General features: G+C 37.8%; 1 protein-coding gene and 1 non-coding gene across 51 annotated transcripts in view; one reads left to right on the forward strand and one right to left on the reverse strand.

Annotated features, from left to right (window-relative positions):
* The window catches only part of EPB41 (erythrocyte membrane protein band 4.1), a 193,891-nt gene that overhangs the window by 82,911 nt on the left and 83,557 nt on the right, over nucleotides 1–27,423 (forward strand). For 39 of the 50 annotated variants that reach the window (XM_026516854.4, XM_026516862.4, XM_026516863.4 and 36 more), the window contains exons 2-5: nucleotides 5,621–6,098; nucleotides 11,664–11,876; nucleotides 14,158–14,262; nucleotides 25,668–25,710. In XM_026516854.4, coding sequence (XP_026372639.2) covers nucleotides 5,621–6,098; nucleotides 11,664–11,876; nucleotides 14,158–14,262; nucleotides 25,668–25,710 — 839 coding nt within the window. The remainder of the gene's footprint in view (nucleotides 1–5,620; nucleotides 6,099–11,663; nucleotides 11,877–14,157; nucleotides 14,263–25,667; nucleotides 25,711–27,423) is intronic. The other 11 variants (XM_048221912.2, XM_057305293.1, XM_048221913.2 and 8 more) reach the window with 1 other exon arrangement.
* LOC113268651 (U6 spliceosomal RNA) lies at nucleotides 21,292–21,398 on the reverse strand. Its single transcript, XR_003321186.1, has one exon. It is a non-coding gene; the product is annotated as a U6 spliceosomal RNA (small nuclear RNA).

The raw sequence follows: 27,423 nt of genomic DNA on the forward strand, positions 1-27,423 counted from the left end.
GAGCTGTACTAACGGGGGTCTTTTTTAAATAAGCAAAGTGGCATAACTCAAACTTTTGAAAAGCGGGGGAATCCCTGTATGTCTTGTTTCCCTAAGAATTGTATATTATTATTCTTGAGTCCCTTTCAGTTGCTAAACCCAAACCTTATACGTGATTCGCACTCGGTAAACCTTGATAGATGTTTACTAATTTGAAGAGTATTACTAATACCTAAATCATTACACTTCATCCATAAACGGTGATTGTAAGGAATTTTCTTAGTGGTGCCAAACTGTAGTGTTTTTTCAAAGTTTTCCACCCAAGAAGCATTAATGGAGCACTGACTGTACTAATGTCAGAGAGAGGCACAAAAAAGATGAAAGATATTGTCTGGCCCTTGCAAATCTGCTCAGTATCAGACTTTTAAAGATCTGATTTGCCTGAAGTCAGCAGATGCACACTATTAAAACAAGTGTATCTTGTTTTATACCAGATGGGGTGTAATTCCAAGGGTTTGGAAGGTTAGGATTGAGATGGAATGGGAACTCATTGCTTTGTCTAAAGTGCTTTTTTTTTTTTTTTTTTGAATCAAAGACCTCTTTCTGACATTAAGTAAATAGATACCTCCTTTTGGATTTTGTATCCAGAATGAAAGGAATATCATTTACTGCAAACAGGAAGGGCCTGTTTGTAGAGCATTAATCCTGTCTTTGCTGCTTGGTTTCTTTATATCTTTTCCTCTGGTTACCCATCTTATCATTTGTAACAGGAAGAACTTGGCTGCAGGTGTAACATATTTGTCAGGGTGAGTTTATTTGAGCTTTTAGTAAATGGTCCATAGGATATTTTCTTTCTGCCGTTTAGTTTTTGTTTAATTCTAATCAGCCTCAGAGCTAACTGGAGATACTTGCCTGGTTTATTGTTTGCATTTAATATTCTCTCTACTCTCATCCTCCCCTTTTGTGGTGCTTACTAATAGTGTTGCTACCCATGTGTGTGTGGCTGGTAAGAACATGCATGAAAACATTCCTTGATAATTTATTTTTATTTTTCCTTGCGTACTCTGAATTGTAGTATCCCTCCTGAATACTAACTACATTGTCTGATTGCCTGATTGTTTTCCTGCATTTAATATATGATATTACCTAAATATATGGTAATATATGATATTACCATTCAGTATGTTCCTTGCAATAGAATTCTTTTGCCCTTCTGCTTGTGTGCCTGTTCCTTATATTGTGCTCTAAGCCGTTCTTTACTTATGTTCGGTTTTTTACATGTCCAGTTATATGGCAAAATGTGTCAGTTTTGCACTGATAGATGTTACTCTCGAATTCTTTATTCATGTCTTTTTTTATTTAAAAATATTTATCGAGCACTTAATATTTATCAGACACTTCTATGTATTTGTGAGTTTCTGCTAGATAAGACAGAGACACTGCCCTCTTGTGTTGTACACGCTATTTTGGAGGGCAGACAATTCAGGAAAAGGAAAAAAGAAAAGTAAATAAGCAAGATAATTTTAGACAATAAGTGCTTTGCAGAGAGTTAAAATACGGTGATTTGATAGTGTTTTGGTGGCTAATTCTTAAAAGTTTGAGTATAGTTGACATACAATGTTATATAATAATTCCACTATTGAGTGCTTACCCAAAGGAAATGAAAATACTAATTTGAAAAGATATATGCACCCCTATGTTTATTGCACCATTATTTACAATAACCAAGATATGGATGCAACCTAAATGTCCATCAGTAGAGAAATGGATAAGGAAGATATAAATATATATAATGGAATATTACGCAGCCATAAAAAGATGAGCTTGTGTCATTAAACATGACATGGACTTAGAGGGTATTATGCTAAGTGAAATAAGTCAGACTGAGAAAGACAAATACCATACAATTTCACTCATAAGTGGAATCTAAAACAATAACAAAACAACAATGAATGAATAAACAAATAGCAAGCAGAATCAGACCTACAAATACAGAGAACAAACTGATGGTTGCCAGAGGGGAGGAGGTTAGAGGGTTGGGCTAAATGGGTGAAAGGGAGGGAGATACAGGCTTCCTGTTCTGGAATAAGTAAGTCACGGGCTTAAAAGACACAGTAAAAGGGATACAATCAGTGATATTGTAACGGCGATGTATTGAGACAGACGACAGCTACACTTGTGGTGAACATAACATAAGGTATAAACTTGTTGAATCACTTTGTTCATATACCTTGATCATTCATTCCTAAATGCGTCAAAGAGATCATACCGGTGGAGATACCAAGATCACTGACTCTGGGCAAGTGTCATGACTTCTTGGACAATTTGGAATTGCCTTAGCTCTACAGTTAAAATTTTCAATTAACTTTTGATGAAGCAACACAAAGAATTCTGGAAGATGTTAATGGTTCAGCTTCCACGTTTAACAGCATGTTGCATTCTGTGCTTCATTCATTAATTCATCAGGTGTTTGTTGAACATTTCTTCTGTCAAGTATTTTTCGCTGTTCATATTCTACTTTCTAAAAGTAGCTTTTTACCATCTTTATTTCTTAGGCATTGGAACATGAGTATGTTCCAAAAGTAATAGTGTTTTTTTTATGCCTTGCTACTCAAAGAGTGGCCATTGGGCCAGCAGCGTTGGCAACATCTGGGAGCTTGTTAGAAATGCAGAATCTCAGGCTCCATTCCAGACTTGCTGAATCAGAATCAAGATTGCTAGGTGATTCGATGCACATTAAAATTTAACAAGTACATATATAGCATATGGATTGTTACCATCTGTGTGTGTGTTTTTTTAAACAATTGAGTACTTTTACTCATTCAGCTACTTTCTTAGAGACTCCCTTTCATGTGAAAGCAATGATAGGAATATCCTTAGACAATCTTTTCTATTTTTAAAACTCTATGAAAAAAATTGTAAAACACAGGAGTAAGTAAATACTCTTCATTTACAAAAAGAGGCAAGTAAAAGACCGTTAGAAGTGGGGCTTAGGGGCGCCTGGGTGGCGCTGTCGTTAAGCGTCAGCTCAGGGCGTGATCCCAGCGTTGGGGGATCGAGCCCCACATCGGGCTCCACCACTGGGAGTCTGCTTCTTTCTCTCCCACCCCCCCTGCTTGTGTTCCCTCTATAGCTGGCTGTCTCTCTGTCAAATAAATAAATAAAATCTTAAAAAAAAAAAAAGTGGGGCTTAAGTGGTTTTCATATTTGCTAAAACTTTCACAAAAGATTTGTATTTTTAAAAGTTGGTCTTTATGAGAGACCTTGTTGCAAAATCTGTTGTATGGGAAGGTTTTAATGGGAAGTGGTCTCCGTACCTTTTCCATAGAGTGCATTAGATAAAGTCATATCTGAAACCTGTGGAAAATAATGCTAAGTTCTCATCCTGTCCTCTCTTTATTTTTGCAAAGGAAGCATGAGGTAAACTGATGCCCTCAAATCAAATCATTACTCTTCTAGACTATATAGAAGTTTGATATCCAGGGGGCACCTGGGTGGCACAGCGGTTAAGCGTCTGCCTTCGGCTCAGGGCGTGATCCCGGCGTTATGGGATCGAGCCCCACATCAGGCTCCTCTGGTAGGAGCCTGCTTCTTCCTCTCCCACTCCCCCTACTTGTGTTCCCTCTCTTGCTGGCTGTCTCTATCTCTGTCAAATAAATAAAATAAAAAAATCTTAAAAAAAAAAGAAGTTTGATATCCAGGTTTTCTTTCTGGTTGTTTGATTACTTAGAGATCAAAGAAAAAGACTTTTGGAAAAGTCAGTTGTCTACTCCTAATATGAGGAGGAACTGATGACAATTTTATGTTTTTATTTAAGTACAAGTGTACCTCACTCAAGGGTAACAAATTAAGGATGTAGATTGGTTGGTAAATGTTTTAAATAGTGTTTATAAAGACTGAATTGCATATTTTATGAGCACAGAGTAATTTTTATGACTTAGTAAATGAGAATAGAAAATGTGCTTTGGTGAATTTTTTATTGCTTAAAATATTTTAATATTTGTGTTGCTTAAAATAGTTGCCAGGAGAAATACATCATAGGTGGAGAGAACAGCAAGTGCGAAGAGCCTGAGAAGGAAATGAGCTAAATATAGTTCATTAATTTGGATTGTGAACATTCAAATAAAATTACTTCATCTAAATAGTGTGAAGCAGATGTGAAGAGAATGTAAATGCTACGTTTTGAGTGGAGTGCTTTTAAGTATAGCAGTGAATCAAAGTGTGAGATCATCAATGGTCAACTGTATGTCCTGGTGTCAAAAAAGTTTCTTGTGTGTTGGTTATTCTTTTTTTTTTTTTTTAAAGATTTTATTTATTTATTTTAGAGAGACAAAGAGCATGAGCAGGGGGAGGAGTAGAGGGAGAGGGACAAGCAGACTCCATGCTGAGCACAGAGCCCAGCTCAGGGCTCGATCCCAGGACCCTAGATCATGATCTGAGCTGAAGTCAGATGCTTAACTAACTGAGCCACCCAGGCACCCCTGGTTATTCTTTAGTAAACTAGATGTGACAATGTTCTTCGGCTGTGATTGTGAGACCTGACTAATAATACTGGGATTTTGAGATCAAGAGGCTAGAAACCAACAAGTTTGAAATATGTGAGCTCTATAGCCTGCCTTCTCTCTTTTGCTTCTCTCTTCAGCATTTGCTTTCTAAATATGTGTTCTCTAAACTTTATTTTCTTTTTGAGATTTTATTCATTTATTTATTTGAGAGAGAGAGAGAGAGAGATAGCGAGAGACAGAACAAGCTGGGAGGAGAGGGAGAAGCAGACTCCCTGCTGAGCAGGGAGTCCGATGCGGGGCTCAGTCCCAGGATCCTGGGATCAAGACCTGAGCCGAAGGCAGATGCCTAACCCACTGAGCCACCCAGGTGCCCCTAAATCTGTCTTCTCTGTTTTGTTTCTTTATTTTTCTTTTATTTTTCTCTATTGTAATAACTTCACTGTCTACTCTTAAAAATGCTGAGCATTGAAAATCATATTTTTCCGAAGGAAAAAAGTCTTAAAGAACTTGAAGTAGGATACTTCTGCAAGAGGCTAATTTAGTATTGTAACATGAAAATTTAAGGATTTTTTGGTAATCATATACTTGTCATTACTATCTGATAAATGATCAGAATTCTGCATTTGCTGTTCTTAATAGAGAAGTCTATGTGTTCTAAGAAATATAAAGAAAAAGAACAATAAAGAGTTGGAGACCTTTTAATCTCATCATTTCTTGGGGTGTGGAGACGTTTGCAAAGGATAATTCCTGCAAACTTTGCACCTTTATTAGATTGATACCTTCAATACGTAGCATACAAATAAGATCTTTTTTAGGAAGGATAAAATGGTATCTGCTATATACAGTTCAGAGCCTTGGATTTGAAATATGCATTTCACTAAGTTGGCCTCAAGGGTAAGGTAATTTCTCCATGTGCATATATTTAGCAAGTCAAAGCATTAATAATTTATTCAGAATGTATAGGTGAGATATTTTGTACTGTAATGGAAAGTCTCATGCTTAATGGACTGAAGTACTGTCCATTGGTGATTAAATACCTAAATATATTAATTTTGGCACACTTGACATGATTTAGGGTTTTGCCTGCGGCAATCGGTTTTGATTATAAGAGCTCCCCTTTTCTGTCTTTTTAATAGCAACATCATGACAACAGAGAAGAGTTTAGTGGCCGAAGCTGAAAATTCACAGCACCAACAACAGAAGGAAGAAGGTGAGGGAGCCACAAATTCAGGCCAGCAAGAAACTCAGCTGGAAGAGGCTTCCCAAGAGGCAGCTGAGGGAGATAATCAGTGTGAGCAGAAGCTGAAAACATCTAATGGAGATACTCCGACACATGAAGACTTAACCAAGAACAAGGAGCGGACATCAGAAAATAGGGGCCTGTCACGGCTGTTCTCCTCATTTCTCAAAAGGCCTAAGTCTCAGGTTTCTGAGGAAGAAGGTAAAGACGTAGAGTCAGCGAAGGAGAAATGTGAAGGAGGTCAGAAAGAGATAGAATTTGGAACCAGTCTTGATGAAGAGATCATCTTAAAAGCCCCAATTGCAGCTCCTGAACCTGAACTCAAAACAGACCCATCCTTGGATCTTCATTCTTTAAGCAGTGCAGAAACACAGGTAGGCGTGTGCAGATGTGTGGGAGGTGTGGAATGAAGACACGTTATACACTTTATTTTCCACTTAGTAACATTTGGTGTTATTTCCTGCTAACCAGTTGACTTAGGCATTGATAGGAATAAGTCCCATGAAGCTTTGGAATTTCTGTTGTAAAGAAATTAATGTCGTCAATGGAAACTTGACTTTTTAAAAGAACACTCTATACTTTTATATTTGCATGTTATAAATCAAAGAAAACAAAATGAAAGAAAAGTATTTATCAAATGAGTTTATTCAGCCTATGTATCAGTTAGCTGTGATAATAGAGCAAGTCCAAGATTTTTAATGAGGGCGGGGAAAGTGAGGTGGTTTAAAGTTCTTTTTGTTGGAATTATTAGGAATGGGACAGTTTATCTGCAAACGTGGTCCTTTTATGAAAATCCTCAAAGAAGCCATGTAATAGATTCATGCCATCCGGAGGTATATGCTAGGTTTGAGCCATGCCTGCCTAATTTTTATTGTTTTCTCCAACCAGATCATATTATCAGAGTGTAAGTTATAGATAAGGAAGGCCAGCTCTTTTATCACCTTTGTAATATACAGTAGTTTGGGGCCTTAATTGTGTCTCAGTGATGTCTTGCTATTCAGAGTGGTCATTGGGTTAGCAGCATTGGCAGCCTCTGGGAGATTGTTGGAAATGCAGAATCTCAGGCTCTGCCCCAGACTTGCTGAATCAGAATCTGTATTTGAACAAAGATTGCAGGGTAATTTGATGCACATTAAAGTTTAACAAGCACATATATAGCATGTACTAAACATGAGTTGTGAATTTATTTATCTGTCCAAAAAAACATTCGCAAGTATTAGTACTGTAACTCAAACTATTTTCTAGGCATCCTGTTTGCTTTTAGACTTAATACCTACAAATTGAAAGCTATTTTAAAGGTGTTTTTATTTCTGAAGCATGTGAGCATTATTTGCATTGTTGAAAGTATAAATCCTGTATGTTTTTGTTATAGGTCTCAGGTTTGGGCTACACCATTTTATTAGATCTTTCTAAAAATATTACATGTATTTCTAGAAATATTACTTGGATATTAAAAGTGCTAACAGTAAAATTTAGGATAAAGTTGTAATTACATACTTGCTGTTTGTGAAAAAAGTTGAAAAGAAGATTTACTATATAGTGTAATAGTAAATGTGCAGGCTATATGGGGCACCTGAGTGGCTCAGTCAGTTAAGCTTCTGCCTTTGGCTCAGGTCGTGATCCCAGAGTCCTGGGATCGAGCCCTCCATTGGGTTCTCTGCTTAGCGGGGAGCCTGCTTCTCCCTCTCTCCCTCCCTCTGCCTGCCACTCTGCCTACTTGTGTTCTCCTCCTCTTTCTCTGTCAAATGAATAAATAAAATCTCTAAAAACAAATAAACATACATGCAGGCTGTGAAATCAGTCTAGAAATCATAGCCGAGTGACACTTTTGTTTTATTAGTTTCCTTCTCTATGCAATGAGGATAAAATTCACTTCCTTTGGCTATTAGAGGATTAAACAAGATAAAAATGGAAGGCCCTTAAGACATTGCCTGCCACTCATTAAATGTTAGTTATGATTACTCAGTTAATCAGCATGAACAGTAAAGCAAAGAAACCCTATGTATCTTAATATCATTAATTGAATTTTATTTTAGAAATACCAAAAGAGTTAAATTACAGTATCTTTCAGGAAGACTTGTACTTTGAGGAGGTTTTTAACTGCCTTTTTTCTCCTCTGCTTTATGTAGGGAAAAATCCGTATTTTGGTTTAGTTAGCGTTTGAATCAGGGTTAGTCTGTTTTATCTAAACATCATAGCATTTGTACTGAAGTTGAAACGGATGATGGACAAAGTTAATTTTAGATTTAACTAAAGTCTCATTCATTGAAACTTTATTAAATCATATTCGTGATAAATTGTATGCAGGTGTTTATATATAAAGAAAAAGAAAATAAATTAGTACTGTTAATAAATTTCAAGGAGATAGTGTTTATTTTATTTATTTATTTTTTTAAAGATTTTATTTATTTATTTGACAGAGAGAGAGAGACAGTCAGCAAGAGAGGGAACACAAGCAGGGGGAGTGGGAGAGGAAGAAGCAGGCTCATAGCGGAGGAGCCTGATGTGGGGCTCGATCCCAGAATGCCGGGATCACGCCCTGAGCCGAAGGCAGATGCTTAACCACTGAGCCACCCAGGTGCCCCTCAAGGAGATATTGTTTAAAGGAGAAAACTATTTTGGGCTTTTTAGAAGCTAGTAATTATAATCAAAACCTTGTGGATCAGAACCTTGTAGGTAAAGGTTTATTTGTTTAACCATATTTCTGTATGTGTGATAGAGTTTCACTTGAGTGGTCCTTTTCTATCCAGGTTTTTAAAAAAGTGAGTTTGCATCATAGGACTGTACCAGTCTTATGTATGGTACCTTGGATTTTTCAGAAGCCATATTTCAGTTTTTAATGTTTATTTATTCATTCAACAAATATGTATTGAAAACCTACTATGTGTGCCAGGTCCTAAGCTGGGTATCATTGGTACAGTATGACATGAATTCTGGAGCCAGACTGGTATGTCATTTATTAACTGAATGATGCTGGACAAGTTACTTTAACTGCTCGGGCTTCTTTCCTTTTCCTTTTTTTTTTTTTTTTTTTTGAATTTTAATTCCAGTATAGTTGACATACAGTGTTCTGTCAGTTTCAGATGTACAATATGGTGAATTGAGAGTCCTATACATTACTCAGTGCTCATCATGATAAGTGTTCTTGATCCCCTTCACCTATTTTTTTTTTTTGCAATTGGGTTATTTTAATTTTTTTCATATCATAAACTTAATTTCTTTTTTTAAAGTTTTATTTTAATTCCAGTGTAGTTAACATGCACTGTTATATTAGTTTGAGGTGTGTAATATAATGTTTCAGCAATTCCATGTTAGTGCTCATCACGATAAGTGTGCTCTTAATCCCCCTTCCCCTATTCCCACTATTCCCCACTCCCACCAACCATCTGTTTGTTCTCTATAGTTAAGTCTGTTTTAGTTTGTCTCTCTTTTCTTTTCTCTTTGTTTGTTTTGTTTCTTAAATTCCACATATGAGTGAAATCATATGGCATTTCTTTTTCTCTGACTGATTTACTTCACTTAGCATTGTATTCTCTAGATCCATCCATGTGGTTGCAAATGCCAGGGTTTCGTTCTTTTTTATGGCTGAATAATATTCCACGGTAGATATATACCACATCTTCTTTATCCAGTCATCTGTCGATGGACACTTGGGCTGCTTCCATAATTTGGCTATTGTAGATAATGCTGCAGTAAACATAGGGGTGCATATTCTTTGGGTAAATACCCAGTAGCGCAATTACTGGATCGTAGTGTAGTTCTATTTTTAACTTTTTGAGGAACCTCCCTCCTGTTTTCCACAGTGGCTGTACCAGTTTGCATTCCCACCATCACTGCACGAGGGTTCCTTTTTCTCCACATCCTCGTCAACACTTGTTGTTTCTTGTGTTTTTTATTTTAAAGATTTTATTTGTAAACACCCAACGTGGGGCTTGAACTCACGACCCCAAGATGAAGAGTCGAGTGCTCCACCAACTGAGCCAGCCAGATACCCCGTGTTTTTGATTTTAGCCATTCTGATAGGTGCAAGGTGATAGCTCATTGTGGTTTTGATTGACATTTCCCTGATGAGTGATATTGAGCATCTTTTCATGTGTCTATTGGCCATCTGGACATCTTCTTTGGCGAAATTTCTTTTCATGTCTTCTGCCCCTTTTTAAATTGGATTATTTGTGGGTTTTAGTGTTAAGTTATATAAATTTTTAAACCTTTTTTTTTTAAGATTTTATTTATTTATTTGACAGAGAGAGAGACAGCCAGCAAGAGAGGGAGCACAAGCAGGGGGAGTGGGAGAGGAAGAAGCAGGCTCCCACAGAAGAGCCTGACGTGGGGCTCGATCCCAGAATGCCGGGATCACGCTCTGAGCTGAAGGCAGACGCTTAACGACTGAGCCACCCAGGCGCCCCTAAGTTATATAAATTTTTAAATATATTTTTGATGCTAACCTTTTATCAGATACATCATTTGCAAATATCTTCTCCCATTCAGTAGTTTATCTTTTAGTTTTGTTGATTGTTTCCTTTGCTGTGCGGAAGGTTTTTATTTTGATGTAGTCCCAATAGTTTATTTTTGCTTTTGTTTCCTTTGCCTCATCTAGAAAAATGTTGCTACAGCTGTGGCCTCTGTTTTTATCTGTCAGGTGGGGATAATAATAGTCCCCTCCCCACAGGTTTATTATGAGGATAAAATGAGTTCATGTAAGTAATGCTTTTAGAATAGTAACTGTTGTTGTTATTATTACTGTAAAACAAATATAATCCCTACTCTTGATGACTTTATAGTCTAATGGAAGAGACAAACAAGTAGTAAATACAAAATAATTATTTATTGTGACAAATGTTGTGAAGGCAATAAACGGGGTACTGACATGAATAGCAGAGTGGAGATAGGATACATAGGATAGCCAACTGAAGGCCTCTCTGAAGAGGTCGCATTTAAAAGGGTCATGAAGGATGGGAAGGAGCCTTTTCGACCACCTTTGATATCTAATTTAGGAGCTAAATAATTAAGTCCTTTTTCCTTTAGGTCTACCATGTATTACGAAAGAAGAGAATTAGTGAGGTTTAGTTAAGAATCTTTCAGTAGTTTTATTATGTTGGAAGTAAGAAAGTATGTGCCAAAATGTTGTTTCAGTTACCTGTATAACTTTGGGATGACTTCATGATAACCCCAGGAAACCCAGATTTCAAGGTCTCTTGCTTCTTTGAATCTTCTTTGCATTGAGCGTGATTGATAAATGGTAGAAAGGAGTTAACTGGCAGTTACAGTTGTTAGCCTAGTTTATATGTTGCTTTATGCTCTTAAATTGGTCCCAAGACTTCCTCTTAGCCATTCATAAGATTTAGAATATGTGATAAATCATATCTCATTTTGCAATTCATAAAGCTGCCTTGTTAAAATTGAGGAGCAAGGGGCAGAGATGGTAAGGTTTTCATAAACTTTAATCATATATATAATGGCGGGATGCCTGGGTAGCTCAGTCGGTTAGGTGTCTGCCTTCAGCTCAGGGTCCTGGGATCGAGTCCCACATTGGGTATCCTGCTTCTCCCTCTGCCTGCCGCTCCCCCTGCTTGTGCTCTCTCTCTCTCTGACAGATAAATAAAATCTTTAAAAAAGTAATATATAATGGCATAGTCAGGAAGAATATATAATGCTGAGAGCAATAGATTGGTGTCCTGGAGTTTACCTGAAATCTTCATTTATTGATTTGAAAGATAGGATTCTACCCGAGAAGTTCTGAGGATAGCACAGTGTATATAGATCTTTTAGGAGATCATAATATCTTTTATAGATAAATTATTTAATCTTAATATCACTTACATTTGTTTTAACAGTTCTTCTTCACTGCATTTATTGGTAGCGTTATTATAATTATTAAAATGTACACAGCATATTTAGTGAAATGTATTTATTACTGACTTGATGTCATGGATATGCAGCCTGCTCAGGAAGAACACAGAGAAGACCCAGACTTTGAAACTAAGGAAGGAGGAGGCCTTGAAGAGTGCTCTAAAATAGAAGTAAAAGAAGAAAGTCCTGAGTCAAAAGCAGAAAGAGAATTAAAAGCTTCCCAGAAATCAATCAGAAGACACAGAAACATGCATTGCAAGGTTTCTTTGTTGGATGACACAGTTTATGAATGTGTTGTGGAGGTGAGTGCATTTTAATTTCCATAGTCGGGACTCTTACAAATTGTTACTGTAGGGTCGAGTAAGTAGTGCCAGTGACTATTTCTATGGACTGAATGTTAATAGGGATTTTCTGGAAGTGGAGGTCTGGAAGGATTATGAGTGAGTCATATTTTCTTCTCCAGTTTGTTCTGTATCTGCCAAAACTTGAGCATGTGTTACTTTTATAATCCAAAACAATTTTGTTTAAAAACAACTGGTTGTTATTTATAGAGTGACCTGCCATGACTAGATTTTCTAGATAGCCTCAATTTCTGATATTAGGTCTAGCTATCCCCATAATTATATTTATAAAAAAGTTACTGTGTGGTTATTTCTGCTGTCCCACATCTAAACCTTAATAAGCCTTGGTTTATTCAATGCATTCCTTTAGCCTTATGAAATAGGATATAAAAAATTTAAACCAAGTAATCCCATTTTTTAAAATACTCTGTTATTTTCTGAAAAAATAAGTAATCGAGTCAGGATTGAACAAAAATGTCAGTTACTTGGTTATTCTTTTGCTCAAAGATAAGTTAAAATCCTTAAAAATCTACTAACCATTTCTTTAACTAGAGCAGTAATTATCAATTATGATATGCTTGATATAAGGGAATTGTGATTATTGCCAATAATAGCCTTTATTGATAAGATGTATATAATTCACATATACTTGTATTTTAGGTATGTAATTATGAATTGAATTATTTATATGCAAATGCAAATATAGCAAAGCACTAATAGTCTAAAATATCACACTATATCTATTAATAGACAGTCCCTCTCCAAGTTTCAAAAAAGAAATGAAGAAAAATACACTATAACACTTTGAAAATAGCTGCTATACCTGGTAACCAGAGACCTACAGTCTACTCTTTCTGCTTCTCACCACTACCTAGTTGAGAGATGAGAAAAGCTATTCCACACATTCTTCCCATTCAGACCGAGGTCCAGATCTGGGTTCTTTATACCTGAAACATTTGGGGGCAGATATGTTTCAGAATTCAGAATATTTTGGGTTTTAGAAAGGCAGTAAGTACTTATGCTGCATATTTCATAACACACCCAGCAGGGTGTGTGGCGGTACCAAGATTCATTCTAAGTTGGGTACTTAAGACTGTAAATAGCCTCGTAACAGTTCAGGTCAGGATTTGCCTTCGAATGAACTTTGGAATCCCCCCCCCCCCAAAAAAAGCCTAAAATTTTACTTTTTAGAGCTTCTGGATTTTGGAATTATAAATAAGGGAGTAGGGATGTGTATGTGAAGAATTCCCAAATCATTTCTGTCATTTGGAGTGAAAATAGAGAAAAAATGAAGAAAATGATTACTATAGATGGGTTAAGTCTGAAAATGAATTAACATCTGTGTGAATTATTAACAGTCATTAAAAAGAGCTGTGCTCGTTGAGAGGATGTGTGTGTGTCAAAAATGAGTTCTAATTTTTTTTGAAGTATTGTAAAAAATATATTTCTCAGAGGTCATTAGCATGTTCGGTTTTTTTCAACAATTCCAGTAGGTAGGATAGGTATAAATATTCTTATCATTTTACATGTGAGAAAGCTAATGTTCAGAATTATTAATTGAATTGATCTGGGTTATTTAGCTTGTAAATGGAGGAGCCAGTACTTTTGACTATAATCTTAGCCTTTAAGTCAGGCTAAGTTGGAATATTAGTACCCAAATTTGGCAGTGATTTGATTTTCTAGGTAAAGAAACACTAAGAAAACGATTCGTAGCACAACTGAAAAAGCTGCTGCAACAGGTAATGTCTGTAGGGTATCTAGACTTTTTCCCTTTTCAGCAGGGAGCTGAGACATAGCTCATTCTCTTGGGACATTTGGTCTGAGAATGGTTGCAAGTCTAATGATTTCCATAGTCACTATTAACTGTCAATGTTGACATTAGATTCAGTGAATTTAGGTGGTCATGATGACAGCAGCCCATAGCAGGCTTCAGGAAGTACTGTACCAAAAATAAAGAATGTGATGTGTAAGATGGAGGTAAGGAATGGTCGATGAAGGGAAGGTAAAATTTTGCTTTGAATTCTAGCTCTATTTCCAAGCCACTATAAGTGTGTTGCATATTTCAGATGACAAATTAAGAAACAGGATTTTTATAACCCATATTGTTCTACTTAAACTGTATAAACCATCTGAAAGTGGTGGTAACCAAGGATAAAAGAGGAAATTGGGAAGTGACATCTTATTTTATTTGGTGATACATACAGCAATAAAAGGAAACCTCAAAATATGTATGTCTTTGCAGAAACATGCTAAGGGACAAGATTTGCTTAAACGAGTGTGTGAGCACCTCAATCTCTTGGAAGAGGACTACTTTGGTCTAGCCATTTGGGATAATGCAACCTCTAAGGTGAGGAGACTGCTTGTCAAAATATTTATTTAAATTCTTTTATTGTCACTAAGAGTGTATCTGTGCCTGCCTCTCCAAGATACAGTGTCTTTAAGAGTTATTCTTGCCTATTCTTGTTTCTCAGATTTTCCCCTCTAGAACATTTTAAAGAAAAGGCCATTGCTGATGTGTTCTTTCATCATTGAGAGAAAGTATCTACTGTACTATCTTTTTAAAGGACAGGGGAAGTACAGAGCTATGATGTCCTGATTAGCAAGTAGATACCAATAACTTCATATATTATGCAATTAGTATTGTATCTAATAGTTGCATAGTAAATATTTGTTGAGTGGAGGATCTATCAATATTATAATTATAGGATAATTACGATATATAGTTATAATTTGAGAGTAATGTTATAAAAGAGAATAAAGTCCCAATATTATTGAAACAGTCCTACAATGAAGCTGACATTTTCTTCTAGCCCAAAAGGAAATAGTTAACTTTTGAAAGAAGTAAAAGAAAGTGTGAGAACATGGAGGAGGAAGGAAAGGTTAAAAGTCAGGTATTTACTTCAGAAAACTTGAATTATTTCCTAGGCCAATTTACTGAAAATTACAAATATAGCTTAAAATCTAGTGATGAAAACTTTGGTCCAGTTTAATAAGTCTTTGCAGGTGCTATCCTAGATGATATGGATAGGGCTGTGAATAAGATAGACATGGTCCCTGCCCTCTAGATCTTAGAGTTTAGTGTGACGAGTGTTATACAAAAGGAAATACGAGATGTCATGACAGGGTAGGGCCAGGAAAGTCTTCTCTGGGGAGGTGATGCCTGAGCCGAGAACTGAAGGATTAAATGGGCAAGTGAAGTAGAGAAAGAATGGCTTGCATAAAGGCCTAGAATTGAGATAGTGGCATTGGAGGAGCTAGGAGCCTGGCTAAACTTTAATAGGAAGTGAGGAACAGAGTAAGAGATGAATCTGGAGAGCTACACAGGAGCTAGGTCATGGAGAGAGAGTTTTGTATATGACATATTTAAAAGTCCGTTTTGTTGGTTCTTTCTCCAGGGTAATTTATATTTATTAAGAAAAGTTGAGGGGCAGCAGCCTTTAACAACGGCTGACTCTATAGATTGGATTATTTGAGTTAGATAATGGAAACTAGAAGACATGGAATTGCCCTTTGCCTAAATAAAATCTATTTGTAGAATATAGTAGTTACCTAGTAGTTTGCAACAGTTTGTCCTTCCATGTGAGTGACTGTTGGTTCAAGCAGAAGAACTATGTCTGCCAGCACTAGGTTAATATTGTTCTTGAAGGACTTAATCTTTGTCCTTAAAGGCTCAAACCAACGTGTACTGAAGCCTCAAAGTTCCATTAATAAGGGAAGATTGAAGGTAATTAAAAAATGAAACAAAACCCCCCAAACTACAGTGAAAAACATTCAGCAGCTGTGAGCCAGAAAATTCTCCAATGAATCAAGGAAAATACTCTGAAAACTATTTTATGTTGTACAAGCTCAGTGAGATAAAGTTCAATGTTTTTACACTATGGGTGCAAAGGAAAAAAAAAAAAAGAAAAAGATCGAAGGTTGATTTGAGAATAATTGAGAATGCTTGAATTTGGCAGGTCGGTAAAATCACTGAATACTTACTTAATATAACTGGAAATAACTTCTATGAACCACGCGTAGTTAAATTTTGAGAAGCTAGCTCATCTAAAGGCATTCAGTGGAGGAGATTCTTTTCCACTTGCAGCTGAGCTTCTAGGACCCACATTGCTACCAAAACTTTGAGTCGCATTGATAACTTTTCACCCATGTTGACGCCATCCATACTTGTCCTGTCGGCAGGTTTTATTTCCTTTATAATACTTCTCAAAATCTTTACAAGCAAATATTCAGTTGCTTTATTTATAGTCATTTAAATATTTAAGTGTAGAGTGATATTAAAAGTGGCTAATATAAAAGCTGAATAGTAAAGTATAAACCCGGCTGTGTAAAAAAAAGGCATTATTACCCCTCTTAGGTAAAATATTTCTAGAAGAGAAAAGCTATTGTTTCAGATTCATCATCTAGTTTCAACTTCCCTGATAGTTTATAAGAGACCCTTTTGGGGAAGTCAGTGGGCAAGTGAATCCTGGGAAACATAGGGCTCATCATATTCAGGGCATTTGTCAGGTCTGTAGTAGGGTCCAGGTTTTTACGGGCTGTCCAACAGGAACATGGTCAGAGGTAATGGACTGTTCTCTGTTTTCTGCTTCTAAATTCAGTGAAATAGGTCAAAGCAGAGTTTTTCTTTGGGTTAAAATGAAGGTCTTTGGGCTGATCCAGGAAGTAGGGCATAGAAGGGAAAGCAGAAACTTGCCAAGCAAATCTTGTACAAAAATGAATTTGGGGAAGACCTACCTTAGCATTGGCAGGTTAAAAGGCCAATACCGTAGCAAAAGCCATCTTGGTGATGACAATTCTTCTTCAGTATTCTATCTCTTGAGTCATACTTCTTCAGTATGGATGAAGTGCTCTCTCTGCTTATGCATAACTGTCCCTGGTATTTCCTATCACCATCATCCCAGGGATTTGATTTGCCTCACTCCTGTGATGTGTCTCCTATTTCTTTTGTCCTAGTTTTTCCTTGTGTTTTGATAGAGTGCTTCTTCTGAGAAATGACACATGAGACGTAATCTTTTTGAGATGTTATAGGTCTAAAAAAATGTCTTTATTCTTCCCTCACATTTGGTTGTTAGTTTGGTTGGGTCTAGAATTTTACACTTGAAATTATTTGCCATCATAATTTTGATGGCATTGCTCCATTGTCTTCAAGCTTCCAATGTTGCTATTGAGAAGGCCAAAGCCATTCTGATTCATGATCTTTTGTGTGACCTTCCCTCTGTAGAATTAAGCTAGTAGAATCTTACTGTCTACCTTCCTTCCTGGCCAAAATGGAGGTACCAATTAACTTAAAAACAGTAAGGAGAGGCCCTGTTTCCCCACACTCCTCACCAAACCACAATGGTAGTGGACTTTTTAGTTTTGCCATGTCAATAGAAAGGGAAAACCAGAGCCAGGACTAGCTTTGGAACCACAGCTCCAAATCCATGGTTTATGGAGCCCAGTGCTAACTCTTTGTGGATGACATCTTCCCCTCCCCAAAACACGTAAGGAAAGAGTTCCTCAGCCTTGTAAGTTCTAGCCCAGCGTGGAGCCAATCACCTAGCCAGCTATCTGGAAGAGCCCAACTTAGAAATGCCACCTCTTTGTTGACCCAGGCTGGTGGCAGAGGGGACCATGAGCTAAGGGGAGGGCTCACTCCTGCTCCCCTGGCTGTCAGCCTGATGCTGGCTACATTGATGAAGGAGCAGAATGCGTCTTTGGCCAAAGGCCTAGGTGCAGCTTGGAGCAGTGATGGCCCGCTGTGGCCTGGTTGCCTGGTGCCATAGGGGGTCGTGACACAGGCTTTGGGTAGCCAATTTGGAGGGGAATGAAAAAGCCTTGGGGCAGTGTGGGCAAGGATAGGGGTGGGCATCGGTGTGATGGTGCGTGTGGCCTTGGGCTACAAGCTTGGAGTGGTAGCAGAAGGCCTTGGGGTGATTGGGGCATGGATGGCGGGGAGGCCACCATGTGGCAGCCGGTAATGGCCAGCTTGGACCGGTAAGAGAAGGCCTTGTCACAGCGGTGGTGCGGGGCACTGGGGCCAGACTGCTGGCGGGGTCGGGAAGGTGCCCCTGCAGAAGTGGCAGGCCCTGGAACCCACTGGCTGGGCTTCTGCGGTGAGCCACGGTGGGGGGTGGGGGAGGGCGCTCCTCCCTTGGTTACTGGTTCCTTGCCAGTGGGACTAGGTTGGGTGTCCCCAGCCGCGGACTGTGCGTCTCATTCCAACATCTTGCTGGCCCAGGAGCCCAGAAGTAGGCAATGCTGGTGATTATCAGGCTGATGGGGATAGGGCTGTAGGGCCCTGGCCTTGGTTTAGTCTCAGACCACTGACGCCGCGTGAACTGCTTCCTTCTTGTTGCTAAATTTTATCCCTGGCCTGGAGGGTAGAGGGGGGACCTGTGGAAGACCCCTCCTGCAGTGGGTGCTGCAGCTGCTGAGCTGCCCTCGGACACCGTGGAGTTGCTCTGCCCGTCACGCTATTAGATTTCATTTTAGTTCCCATTACTTATATACATCTACTGACAGCAAACAGATTTCCAGATGCTCTCTTTAGAAGTATATACAGAGATTCATGAAATGATTAAATGTGTAACACCATTAATGTTTGTTAGTGATTTATCCAAATTTTCTGTCATTCTGAAAACACAAAGGCTACTAGAGTTATGAAATCTCCTGGGGCTCAGTCCCCCCATTTTAGAGATGAGAAAACTGAAACATATAAAGGCAGAGTGGCTTCCTCTCAGCTACACAGTCTGTCCCCTCCTGAAACGCCTTGCCTCCTGCTCCTTCCTAAATGATTTTCTTCTTCAGCTTTTTATTCCTCTTTCCTTGATTTATACGTTTCGTTTTTGTTTCCTACCTACAGAATTAATTCCTGTTAAATTACAAAAATCCAACCAAGTAAATTTTAAAGATCTAATTGGCCTTAGTAATCATTTCATGAATTGGGCATTGTTCCAGCTAGCAAGTGGACGGGAGCTTTGACAGCCTACAGGAAAGGGAAGGTTTTTTAAGGTAGAGAGGGAGTGGAAAAGAAGAAATTAGTAGGAAAGAATCCACTGTTTCAGGCACGGTCACCTTCCAAGGGGAACAGAAAGGGTCTATTAGTAAATATCTTAGTGCTGACCAGGAAATTCCCATGTTGACTAGTCAAAGGTTACATTTCTGGGTGGTTGAAACTGTAGTTAAGTTAGATAGATATTAAGTCTTGGGGCCTGACTTGGGGCCTTAACCTAAGGGCTTATGGTTTTCTTTTTAACTTAATTCCTCAAACCGTGGGGAAAAAATGTGAACCAAAATAAAAATGGAGATGACTATACTCTTCCAGTCCCAGTCTGTTGTCTGTTTTCTTTTTGTGTGTAAAGATTTGTCCTTTGTAGATGTAAGTTCTCTCCTTAAGAACATCTGGATCTTTGCATTTTGTTTGTAGACGATGGGGTACCTTCAGCAGGGAGGAAGGTTAATTGAATTGACTTTTCTCACATGGAATGGCTTGCTTGCTCTCTTTCCCTACTGAATGCATAATAACAGGCCTATTATCGGGCTGAGTCTGGCTAGAGAAGAGGAAAAGCAGTCAGGAGCAAACTTCTATAGCCCTATGAGACATTTATTACTACTATGAATCAAAGTTATATGAGTTAAATAGTTGTTTCCTACTCTTTATTCCTGCTTAGGGGTTTATGAATGAATCAAGGATTTTTTTCTTGGAGAAATGTCACCCGCATTAATTCCTACCCTCCTTCCCCCAAATTCCCTCCCTGAGCAAAAATCTTGAGCTCTTTTGGTAAATACTGAGAATTTTAAATGAGTTCATTCAATTCAATGGCATATGGTCTCCTTTCTCTTTTCTTCCATTTTCTGTGTGGATGAATTTTCTTACCTTAGAAGTCAAATTTTCAACTCTGAATAGATAATCGGTCATAGCCAGGAGGGTCTTTCTTTCACCTTGCAAAGGCAAATAGCAAACACCACTTGAGTGAGTATTAAATCAGTAGTGTGAGGCATTTAACTTCCAGTCATCTGAAAGGATGGATTGTTTTAAATTGATTCATGACTATCTTTGAAGGCAAGTACCAATAATGATTGTGTCATTATTGTCTGGTAAATCAGAAAGACTAAAATGAATTTTGTAAACATACTTGTAGAGTAGGAGGCTATATTTGGGATCTTGTGTCTTGCTCCGAAGATTTGGTTTGACATCTCTAGTGAATTTAAATGTGGCTTTTTTAATACTTAAAGAGTCAGACCTAGAGTTACTGTGCTATAGAATTTCTATAAATATCTTGGAGCAGTGATTTGAAGTCAACATACTAACAGAAGCATAAACAATGGTTATTCCTCAAATTAAGGAAGACAGACTTGTGAAGCTTATTAGATAAGTCTTTTACCTCAAAAGATAAGGATTTGTATAGGTCACTTATATGTATGTGCAGGGTTTTAGGACCTCCACATAAAGGTAGCTGATGCCCAACTCAGGGCATATTCTTTCTTAGGGCTTTTTCTTAAAATATGACCTAAGGTTATAATTGCTGCAAAAGATATGAAAAGTTCCTATTCATTTTACTTACTTAAATGACATTGCCTTAGGTTGAAACTTCATCTTCTCTATATTGGTTTATTTCAGTAGCATTTTTCATTTGTTTATTCATTTATTCATCAAACATTTATTGAGTAGACAGCATGTACCTTGTGCCAGGCAGAGCTATGAAGGACATAGTCTCTTTGCTCAGGAAGCCCCCAGACTGACGAGGGGGCAGCAGTTAAGATGGGCACCCATATAGAAGGGGTTTTCTGTGAAAGTGACATAAGGTCTGAATTGTAAAAGATAGCCAGGAATCTTCCAGATGAAGAAATTGGGGTAGGGTATTCCAAGTGAAAGGGACAGCATGTGAGAAGGTGTTTTATTTTTTTATTGATTTTTTTTTACATTTTTTTTAAAGGTTTTATTTATTTATGTGACAGAGAGACAGCCAGTGAGAGAGGGAACACAGCAGGGGAGAGGGAGAGGAAGAAGCAGGCTCCCAGCCAAGGAGCCCGATGTGGGACTCGATCCCAGAACGCCAGGATCACGCCCTGGGCTGAAGGCAGACGCTTAACGACTGCGCTACCCAGGCGCCCCTTTTTTTTTACATTTTTAAAAAAGATTTTATTTATTTGACAAGCAGAGAGAGAGAATAAGCAGGGGGAGAGGCAAAAGGAGAGGGAGAAGTAGACTCCGCACTAAGCACAAAGACTGACATGGGGCTCGATCCCAGGACCCCGGGATCATGACCTGAGCCCAAGGCAGATGCTTAACCAGCTGAGCCACCCAGGTGCCCCTAGGCTATGAAATTTTTTAATATTTAAAAATGTCGACGTGGCACGCAACATTTACATAGACAGTAGTAAGGATTTATGAAAAAATATGGAATGTTTCACCAATTTGCGTGTCATCCTTGCTCAGGGGCCATGCTAATCTTCTCTGTACCGTTCCAATTTTAGTATATGTGCTGCTAAAGCGAGCATGTGAGAAGGTGTTTTAAAGTAGGAGACTACCTGCGAGACCTGTAATTCTTCAGCTGAAGGAATAGAGATCTAGATCAGCCTATTACTGTTGTTCATCTCTATTATTTTGAAACTTTTTTTAAGCTCAAGAAGGAATGTGATACTTTTTAAAGCACAAACTTTTAATTCCGTTTAAAGTATTAAATAAATAAATAAATAAATAAAATGTTGATTTATTTAACACACAAAAAATGTTCAGCAAAACGGACCCTTAAAAGGAATCCTTAAAAAAGAAGGGGGGGGGAATCCTTGCAACAGAACGTATTCAAATAGAAACCAGAAGATTATCCAGAATTGGTATTTTGGGGGCATCTTAAGATCCCTAATAAGATGGGTTCTTGGGTGGCGCAGTCGGTTAAGCGCCTGCCTTCAACCCAGGTCATGATCCCAGAGTCCTGGGATCAAGTCCTGCATGGGGCTCCCTGCTTGTGCGTGTGCACGCTCTCTCTCTCAAATAAATAAATAAAATCTTAAAAAAAAGATCCCTAATAAGATACAGTTCTATAACTTTTGTCCTCTCAATATTTTGTTACTTTATAAGTTAATTCCTGTCTCTTTCCCCTAGCCATAACCTTCTCTTTCACCTCTCCTTCAAAACCATTCTCTTGAGAAATTAGTTTACATATAACTATCTCTAGTTCCTCACTGCTTATTAGTCTATCGTAATACAGGAAAGTGTGTAAAACATACATGCATATTTCAAAGAATTTTTACAAAGTGAACCCATCTGTGTAAATACCCCCAAGATTAAGAAAATAAACATTACCAGGACTCCAGAATCCCCTCTTGTGCCCCCTCCCAGTCGCTACCTCTATCCCCTAACAATCGTTACTCCCATCCCACCCATTAAAAGTAACAGATGTCTTCCTGACATCTATCACCATCAGTTAGCTTTGCCTGTTTTTAAACTGCATTGTAAAAATGAAATCATACATATGTTCTCTTAGGTCTGGCTTCTTTTATTTTGTTCCATATTGTGTGTTTGAGATTCATACATGTTGTGAGTAGCAGTTGATCATTCATTCTCATTTCTGTATAAAAGTTCATTGTCTGACTATACCACACTGTATATTCTACTATTGACGGATGTTTGTCTTGTATATAGTTTGGGCTTTTAAGAATCCTGCTGCTGGGGGCGCCTGGGTGGCGTAGTCGTTAAGCGTCTGCCTTCGGCTCAGGGCGTGATCCTGGGGTTCTGGAATCGAGTCCCATATCAGGCTCCTCCTCTGGGAGCCTGCTTCTTCCTCTCCCACTCCCTCTGCTTGTGTTCCCTCTCTCGCTGGCTGTCTCTCTCTCTGTCAAATAAATAAATAAAATCTTAAAAAAAAAAAAAGGATACTGCTGTTGGGAACATTTTGGTATATGTCTTTTAATGCACATCTTTTCTGTCCCATAGACTTCATCCTAGCAAGCCCTTTTGATGATCAACAGCACAATTTATTGAGTGCTGGTTATGTGCTTTTTATGTACATCAAATAATTTAATCCATAAAAACTCTGTGAGGAGAGTAGGTTTTAAAAAAAAAAAGTTTACTTATTTATTTTAGAGAGAGAGAGTGGAGGGAGGGGCAGAGGAAGAGAGAGAGAATCCTCAAGCTCAATTCCAGGACCTGGAGGTCATGACCTGAGCTGAAACCAAGAGTTGGACACTTAACTGATTGAGTCACCCACCCATGCACCCCGAGGAGGGTAGTTTCATTCCAATTATATATATAAGAATATTGAGACTTAGATGATCTTATATAAGGTTACATAGCTAGTAAGTGGTAGAGAGGTTGAGACAGGATTAGAACTCAAGACTGTCGGACTTCAAAGCCTGTATCCATAACCATTATCCTCTCCTGTACCACAATTATCATTCTCAACAACAGCCCCTCATTTGGTCTCCCTTTATAGAGTCTTGCTTCCCCTAAGTCATGTCACTCCTTTATTTTAAATCCTTCCATGGCTTCCCCTCGCCTGGAACTTGATAAAGTCCAAGTTTCTTGTGGTGAAATACTGTGTCCCCCCTGATCTGACCCTTGCCATTCTCTTCCATTTTGTATCTCCCCTCCTCACCTCTGTGTTCCAGCTATGCTCACCTACATGGAGCAACTGTGATGTGTCATGTTCTCTTATACCCCCTGCCTTTTTATTTACTCCCTCTTCTGTTTTGCCTGGCTAACTCTTGTTAGTCCATGAAGACGTAGGTTAGGTCTCCCAAACATTCTCTTGAGAAACATTTCCTAACTGCCTCTTATCCCCAGTCCATTTTGGTGCACCTCCTCTGTGCTCCTAGAACACCCTATGCTCTATCAGAGCGCTCTCACACATTACTGTCAACACCTAGAACAAACCAATTATTGATTTGATAGTCATCACCTCTTCCATTAGACTGACAGCTCCTTGAGGACGAGTGCTATTTTTAAATCCTTTTTTGAAACTACAGTGCCAGCACATGGGGGCATTCCTCAAATATTTGGTGGCTAAATAAAAATGCTGTGTATTGAATCATTTAAATCAAGCATAAAAGTACCTATTCTTGTATACCTTGATCTTTATTATCTTGAACACATGGTTTTATATTTGGATTTGGAGGACCAGATACGGAAGCAATAGTAATTTGTTCTATAAAGTCACTTACACCTTGGAGTCACGTGTGATTGACAGAAATCTGGGTTTGCCCTCCTTATGTGTCATAGAATGGCTGAAAAATCCCTGTAAGAAACTTGATAGCTTCAGGTTATCTTGGGAGAGTTCTCTAAAAAATAGTGGAAAATATAGAGTTGCCTCATTATGGTGAAAGATGTTTCATTCCAAAGTAGTAAAAAGTAGTCCGTTAAGAGTTCTGGGTTGCGTGGTATAAATGATGATTCTCAGAGGTTCCATGAAACTTATTAATTGGTGCTTTTGAAGTCTTCTTTTGCCTTTGGACCTGCAACAAATTAAAGTTCTTTAATCATAATGAGAAATGAGGGTTACTGCCTTTCTGACAGGGCTTAAACAAGTGTGTGCTTAGTTTTTAGTGTAAGGAACAATTTTATATTAAGCGGTATATTTTTAACACATTTCTTAATCTTCTGTGTTAATTGTGGGGAAAGGGAAGAGAAAAGGAAATTAATCCTCACTCTTGTGCTTATTGTCTGTTTTGATGACTACTTTATAAAACAGTTAAAGTAGTAGATCATCGAATATAAGATTGTGGAATTCAAGTTCATTTCTTGGGCAGGGCAGATAGAACGGTAACCTTGTGCCTTTTGTCTTTGTTGATAGAGGGTGAGGAGTGGGTACTTTATTCTCCTTTTCTAAATATCACTAAAATTCAGTTTTAAACCTTTTGGAGGAGGGAATGGAGAGGGGTTGGGAGGAAGCAGGACAGGGGTTCCTGCGTGCTGACAATGGTAAACTAATGTGTTCACTTTGGTAAGTTATTGATCTATGCACTTACGTTTTAGGTATGTTTCTGTATGTCTCTTATATCAATAAAAATATTTTGAACAATTTAATTTAGAAATTTCTGTCTTTAAACATTTCCCAAGGAGCCTGCCAAAGATGTTAATGGTGAGGCTCTTTCCAAGTGCCATTATTTTTCATGGTCCACCATGAATTGAAGACCCCTGCCCTAATGGGTCTGTAGACTCTAAGGGGGGTTGGAGAACAGTAAAAGGAAAGGTTAGCGTGGGCAAGAGTAGTCAGGCAAAACGACATAATCACTCATCCAGTAAATATTAACTGAGCATGAAACGTGTACCAGATGCTGCTGACATAGAAAACTTAAATGAGATTGGAGGTCAGAATTGGAGGGAAAAATAAGATCTGGGCGATGTTAATTAATCCTGGTTATATCTCTACTGCTCGTTATGGAATGATAAAAATAGCAAGTGCTTATTTAGCATTTCTTGTTTACTAAAAGCTTGACATATATTAACTCATTTAAATTTCACAATAAGTCTATACGTGAGGCAGTACTACTGGTATCTCATTTTAATTTCCTCTAGTAGATGAGAAAACAGATACAGAGATGCCTAAAATCACTCAGCTAGGAAGTAGTGGAGCTAGGATTCAAGCCTGACCGTCTGGCCCCCTGTTTGTCTGCTCACATTTACTATGCTGTGTGAGATTAATGCGGAGAATATCAGAAATGGAGATTGACCAAGAGAATCTATTCGAAAATGGTCAGTAATCCTGCTCTGGTACTCTGTGGTTTGTGTGTTTTGGAGCTGTGTGTGAATGCCTTTTCTTCTTTTTACAGACATGGCTGGATTCTGCCAAAGAAATAAAAAAGCAGGTTCGTGGTAAGTGAATATAGTCCTTTTTATAGTTCTTTCTTTCTTTTAGTGGGTTAGAGGATTTTCACCGATTTTCTGGCTATGAGTCACTTTAAAATTCTGGCTATGGCAGGTGGCTCTGAAATTGAGATAAAGCCTTCCCCTGGAAGGAGGAGATTCCATGATAGAAAGATACAGCAGAGGTGGACACGATTGAGATGTAGGGCAGATCTTGATTTTTTTCTTTACAACTAGGTAAAATTGGGGAAGATTGGAATGATTGAGAAAGACAAGTTTGAGAAGAACAAAGATGAGAAGAGGAAAAGGATGTGGGAGTCAGTTCTCAAAGGAGTTTGGTCCCTGGTCCTGGTCCTTTTAAATTGTTCTGGACTGTTGCATTCTAACCTTCTTCATGCTTTCTTCTCAGTAGTTCTTTTTGTCCATTTCCAACAATCTTCTTCCAAACAGTTGTTCTGTTAGTAGAAAAACGAGAATTCCTTGCCAATGACCCTCTGACGTTGTGGCTTTTCTCTTAACGCCAAGCCCGCTAGTATATATTACTGTTGTACCCCTGCTCAGACTACTCTCCTGAGATAAATATTTCTAGGTCGAATAAAACGTAGATTAGTATTTTGTAGCTCCAGGCCCAAAGGGCCAGCTTAAGGTGTAGAGACTCTTTTTCCTTGTTTATGACTAAATGTCCTTTTAGTTTAGTTTATTTTTAAGGAAACTTTTAGGAACTGCAATAGAGATTTTTCATCACGGTTAGTAAGTTTTAACTCTATCACCTGAAAGCAAATTTTATTTTTCATTTGTTTCTTAAAAGAAAACAACCTTACAATCTTGCTGTGGTTAAATGTTTTCTTTTAGACCTTTTTTATAATTTATATTCTTGAGAAAGAAAAACAAGATACTCCTTTGGACTAGCAACTCTCCATATTTGTTCTTTGCTTATAAAATGTTGTTTTAAAATGCAAGTCAGAGCAAAAAATAAAATAAAATAAATACTAAATAATAAGTAAAAAATAAAATAAAATGCAAGTAAGAACAATGCATTTTTGGAATATTTGAGGCATGACAAGAAGAATATAACTCCAAGTCCGTTTCAATGAAAATTCTTTTAATATTCAGTATTATTCAGCAACAAATGATTATACAAGAAGACTAGTTAGGAAGAAAAGTTAAAGCAGAATTTATGGAGTGGAGAAGAATATCTAGTAGGTTATATCTCTGGCTATAGAAAAAATCCTTGCTATGATAAAGAACCAGTGTTTGTCATTAAAAAAAAAAATCACAAAATAATTAAAAACCCTTCCTTTAACATGGGAAAGGAACACCTTGTCTGTAGCACAAACTTAAATAGGGAATCAAAATGTAAACATTTCATTAAGCCAAAGAGAAGATCGACTTTTATCTCTTGCAAAGATTTTGTTTTTTTAAAAAAATTTTTTTCGTCACACACATAATATATACCCATTGTGAAAAATTTAAACATTATGGAAATATATCATGGAGAAAGTAAAAGGCCCCTAAATTCTATCCTCTAGATGCAATCACTGTTAAGATTAACAACAATAACTAATAATAAAATAGACAGTTACAGTAATATACCATAATAAAAGTTAATATGAATGTGGTCTCTCTCTCAAAATACCTTGTTGGACTGTACTCACCCTTCTTACGATAATGTGATGTGATAAAATGCTATGCGATGAGACATAGGGAGGTGAATGACGCAGG

This window comes from Ursus arctos, unplaced genomic scaffold, assembly GCF_023065955.2.
Source record: "Ursus arctos isolate Adak ecotype North America unplaced genomic scaffold, UrsArc2.0 scaffold_32, whole genome shotgun sequence".
NCBI lineage: Eukaryota > Metazoa > Chordata > Mammalia > Carnivora > Ursidae > Ursus > Ursus arctos.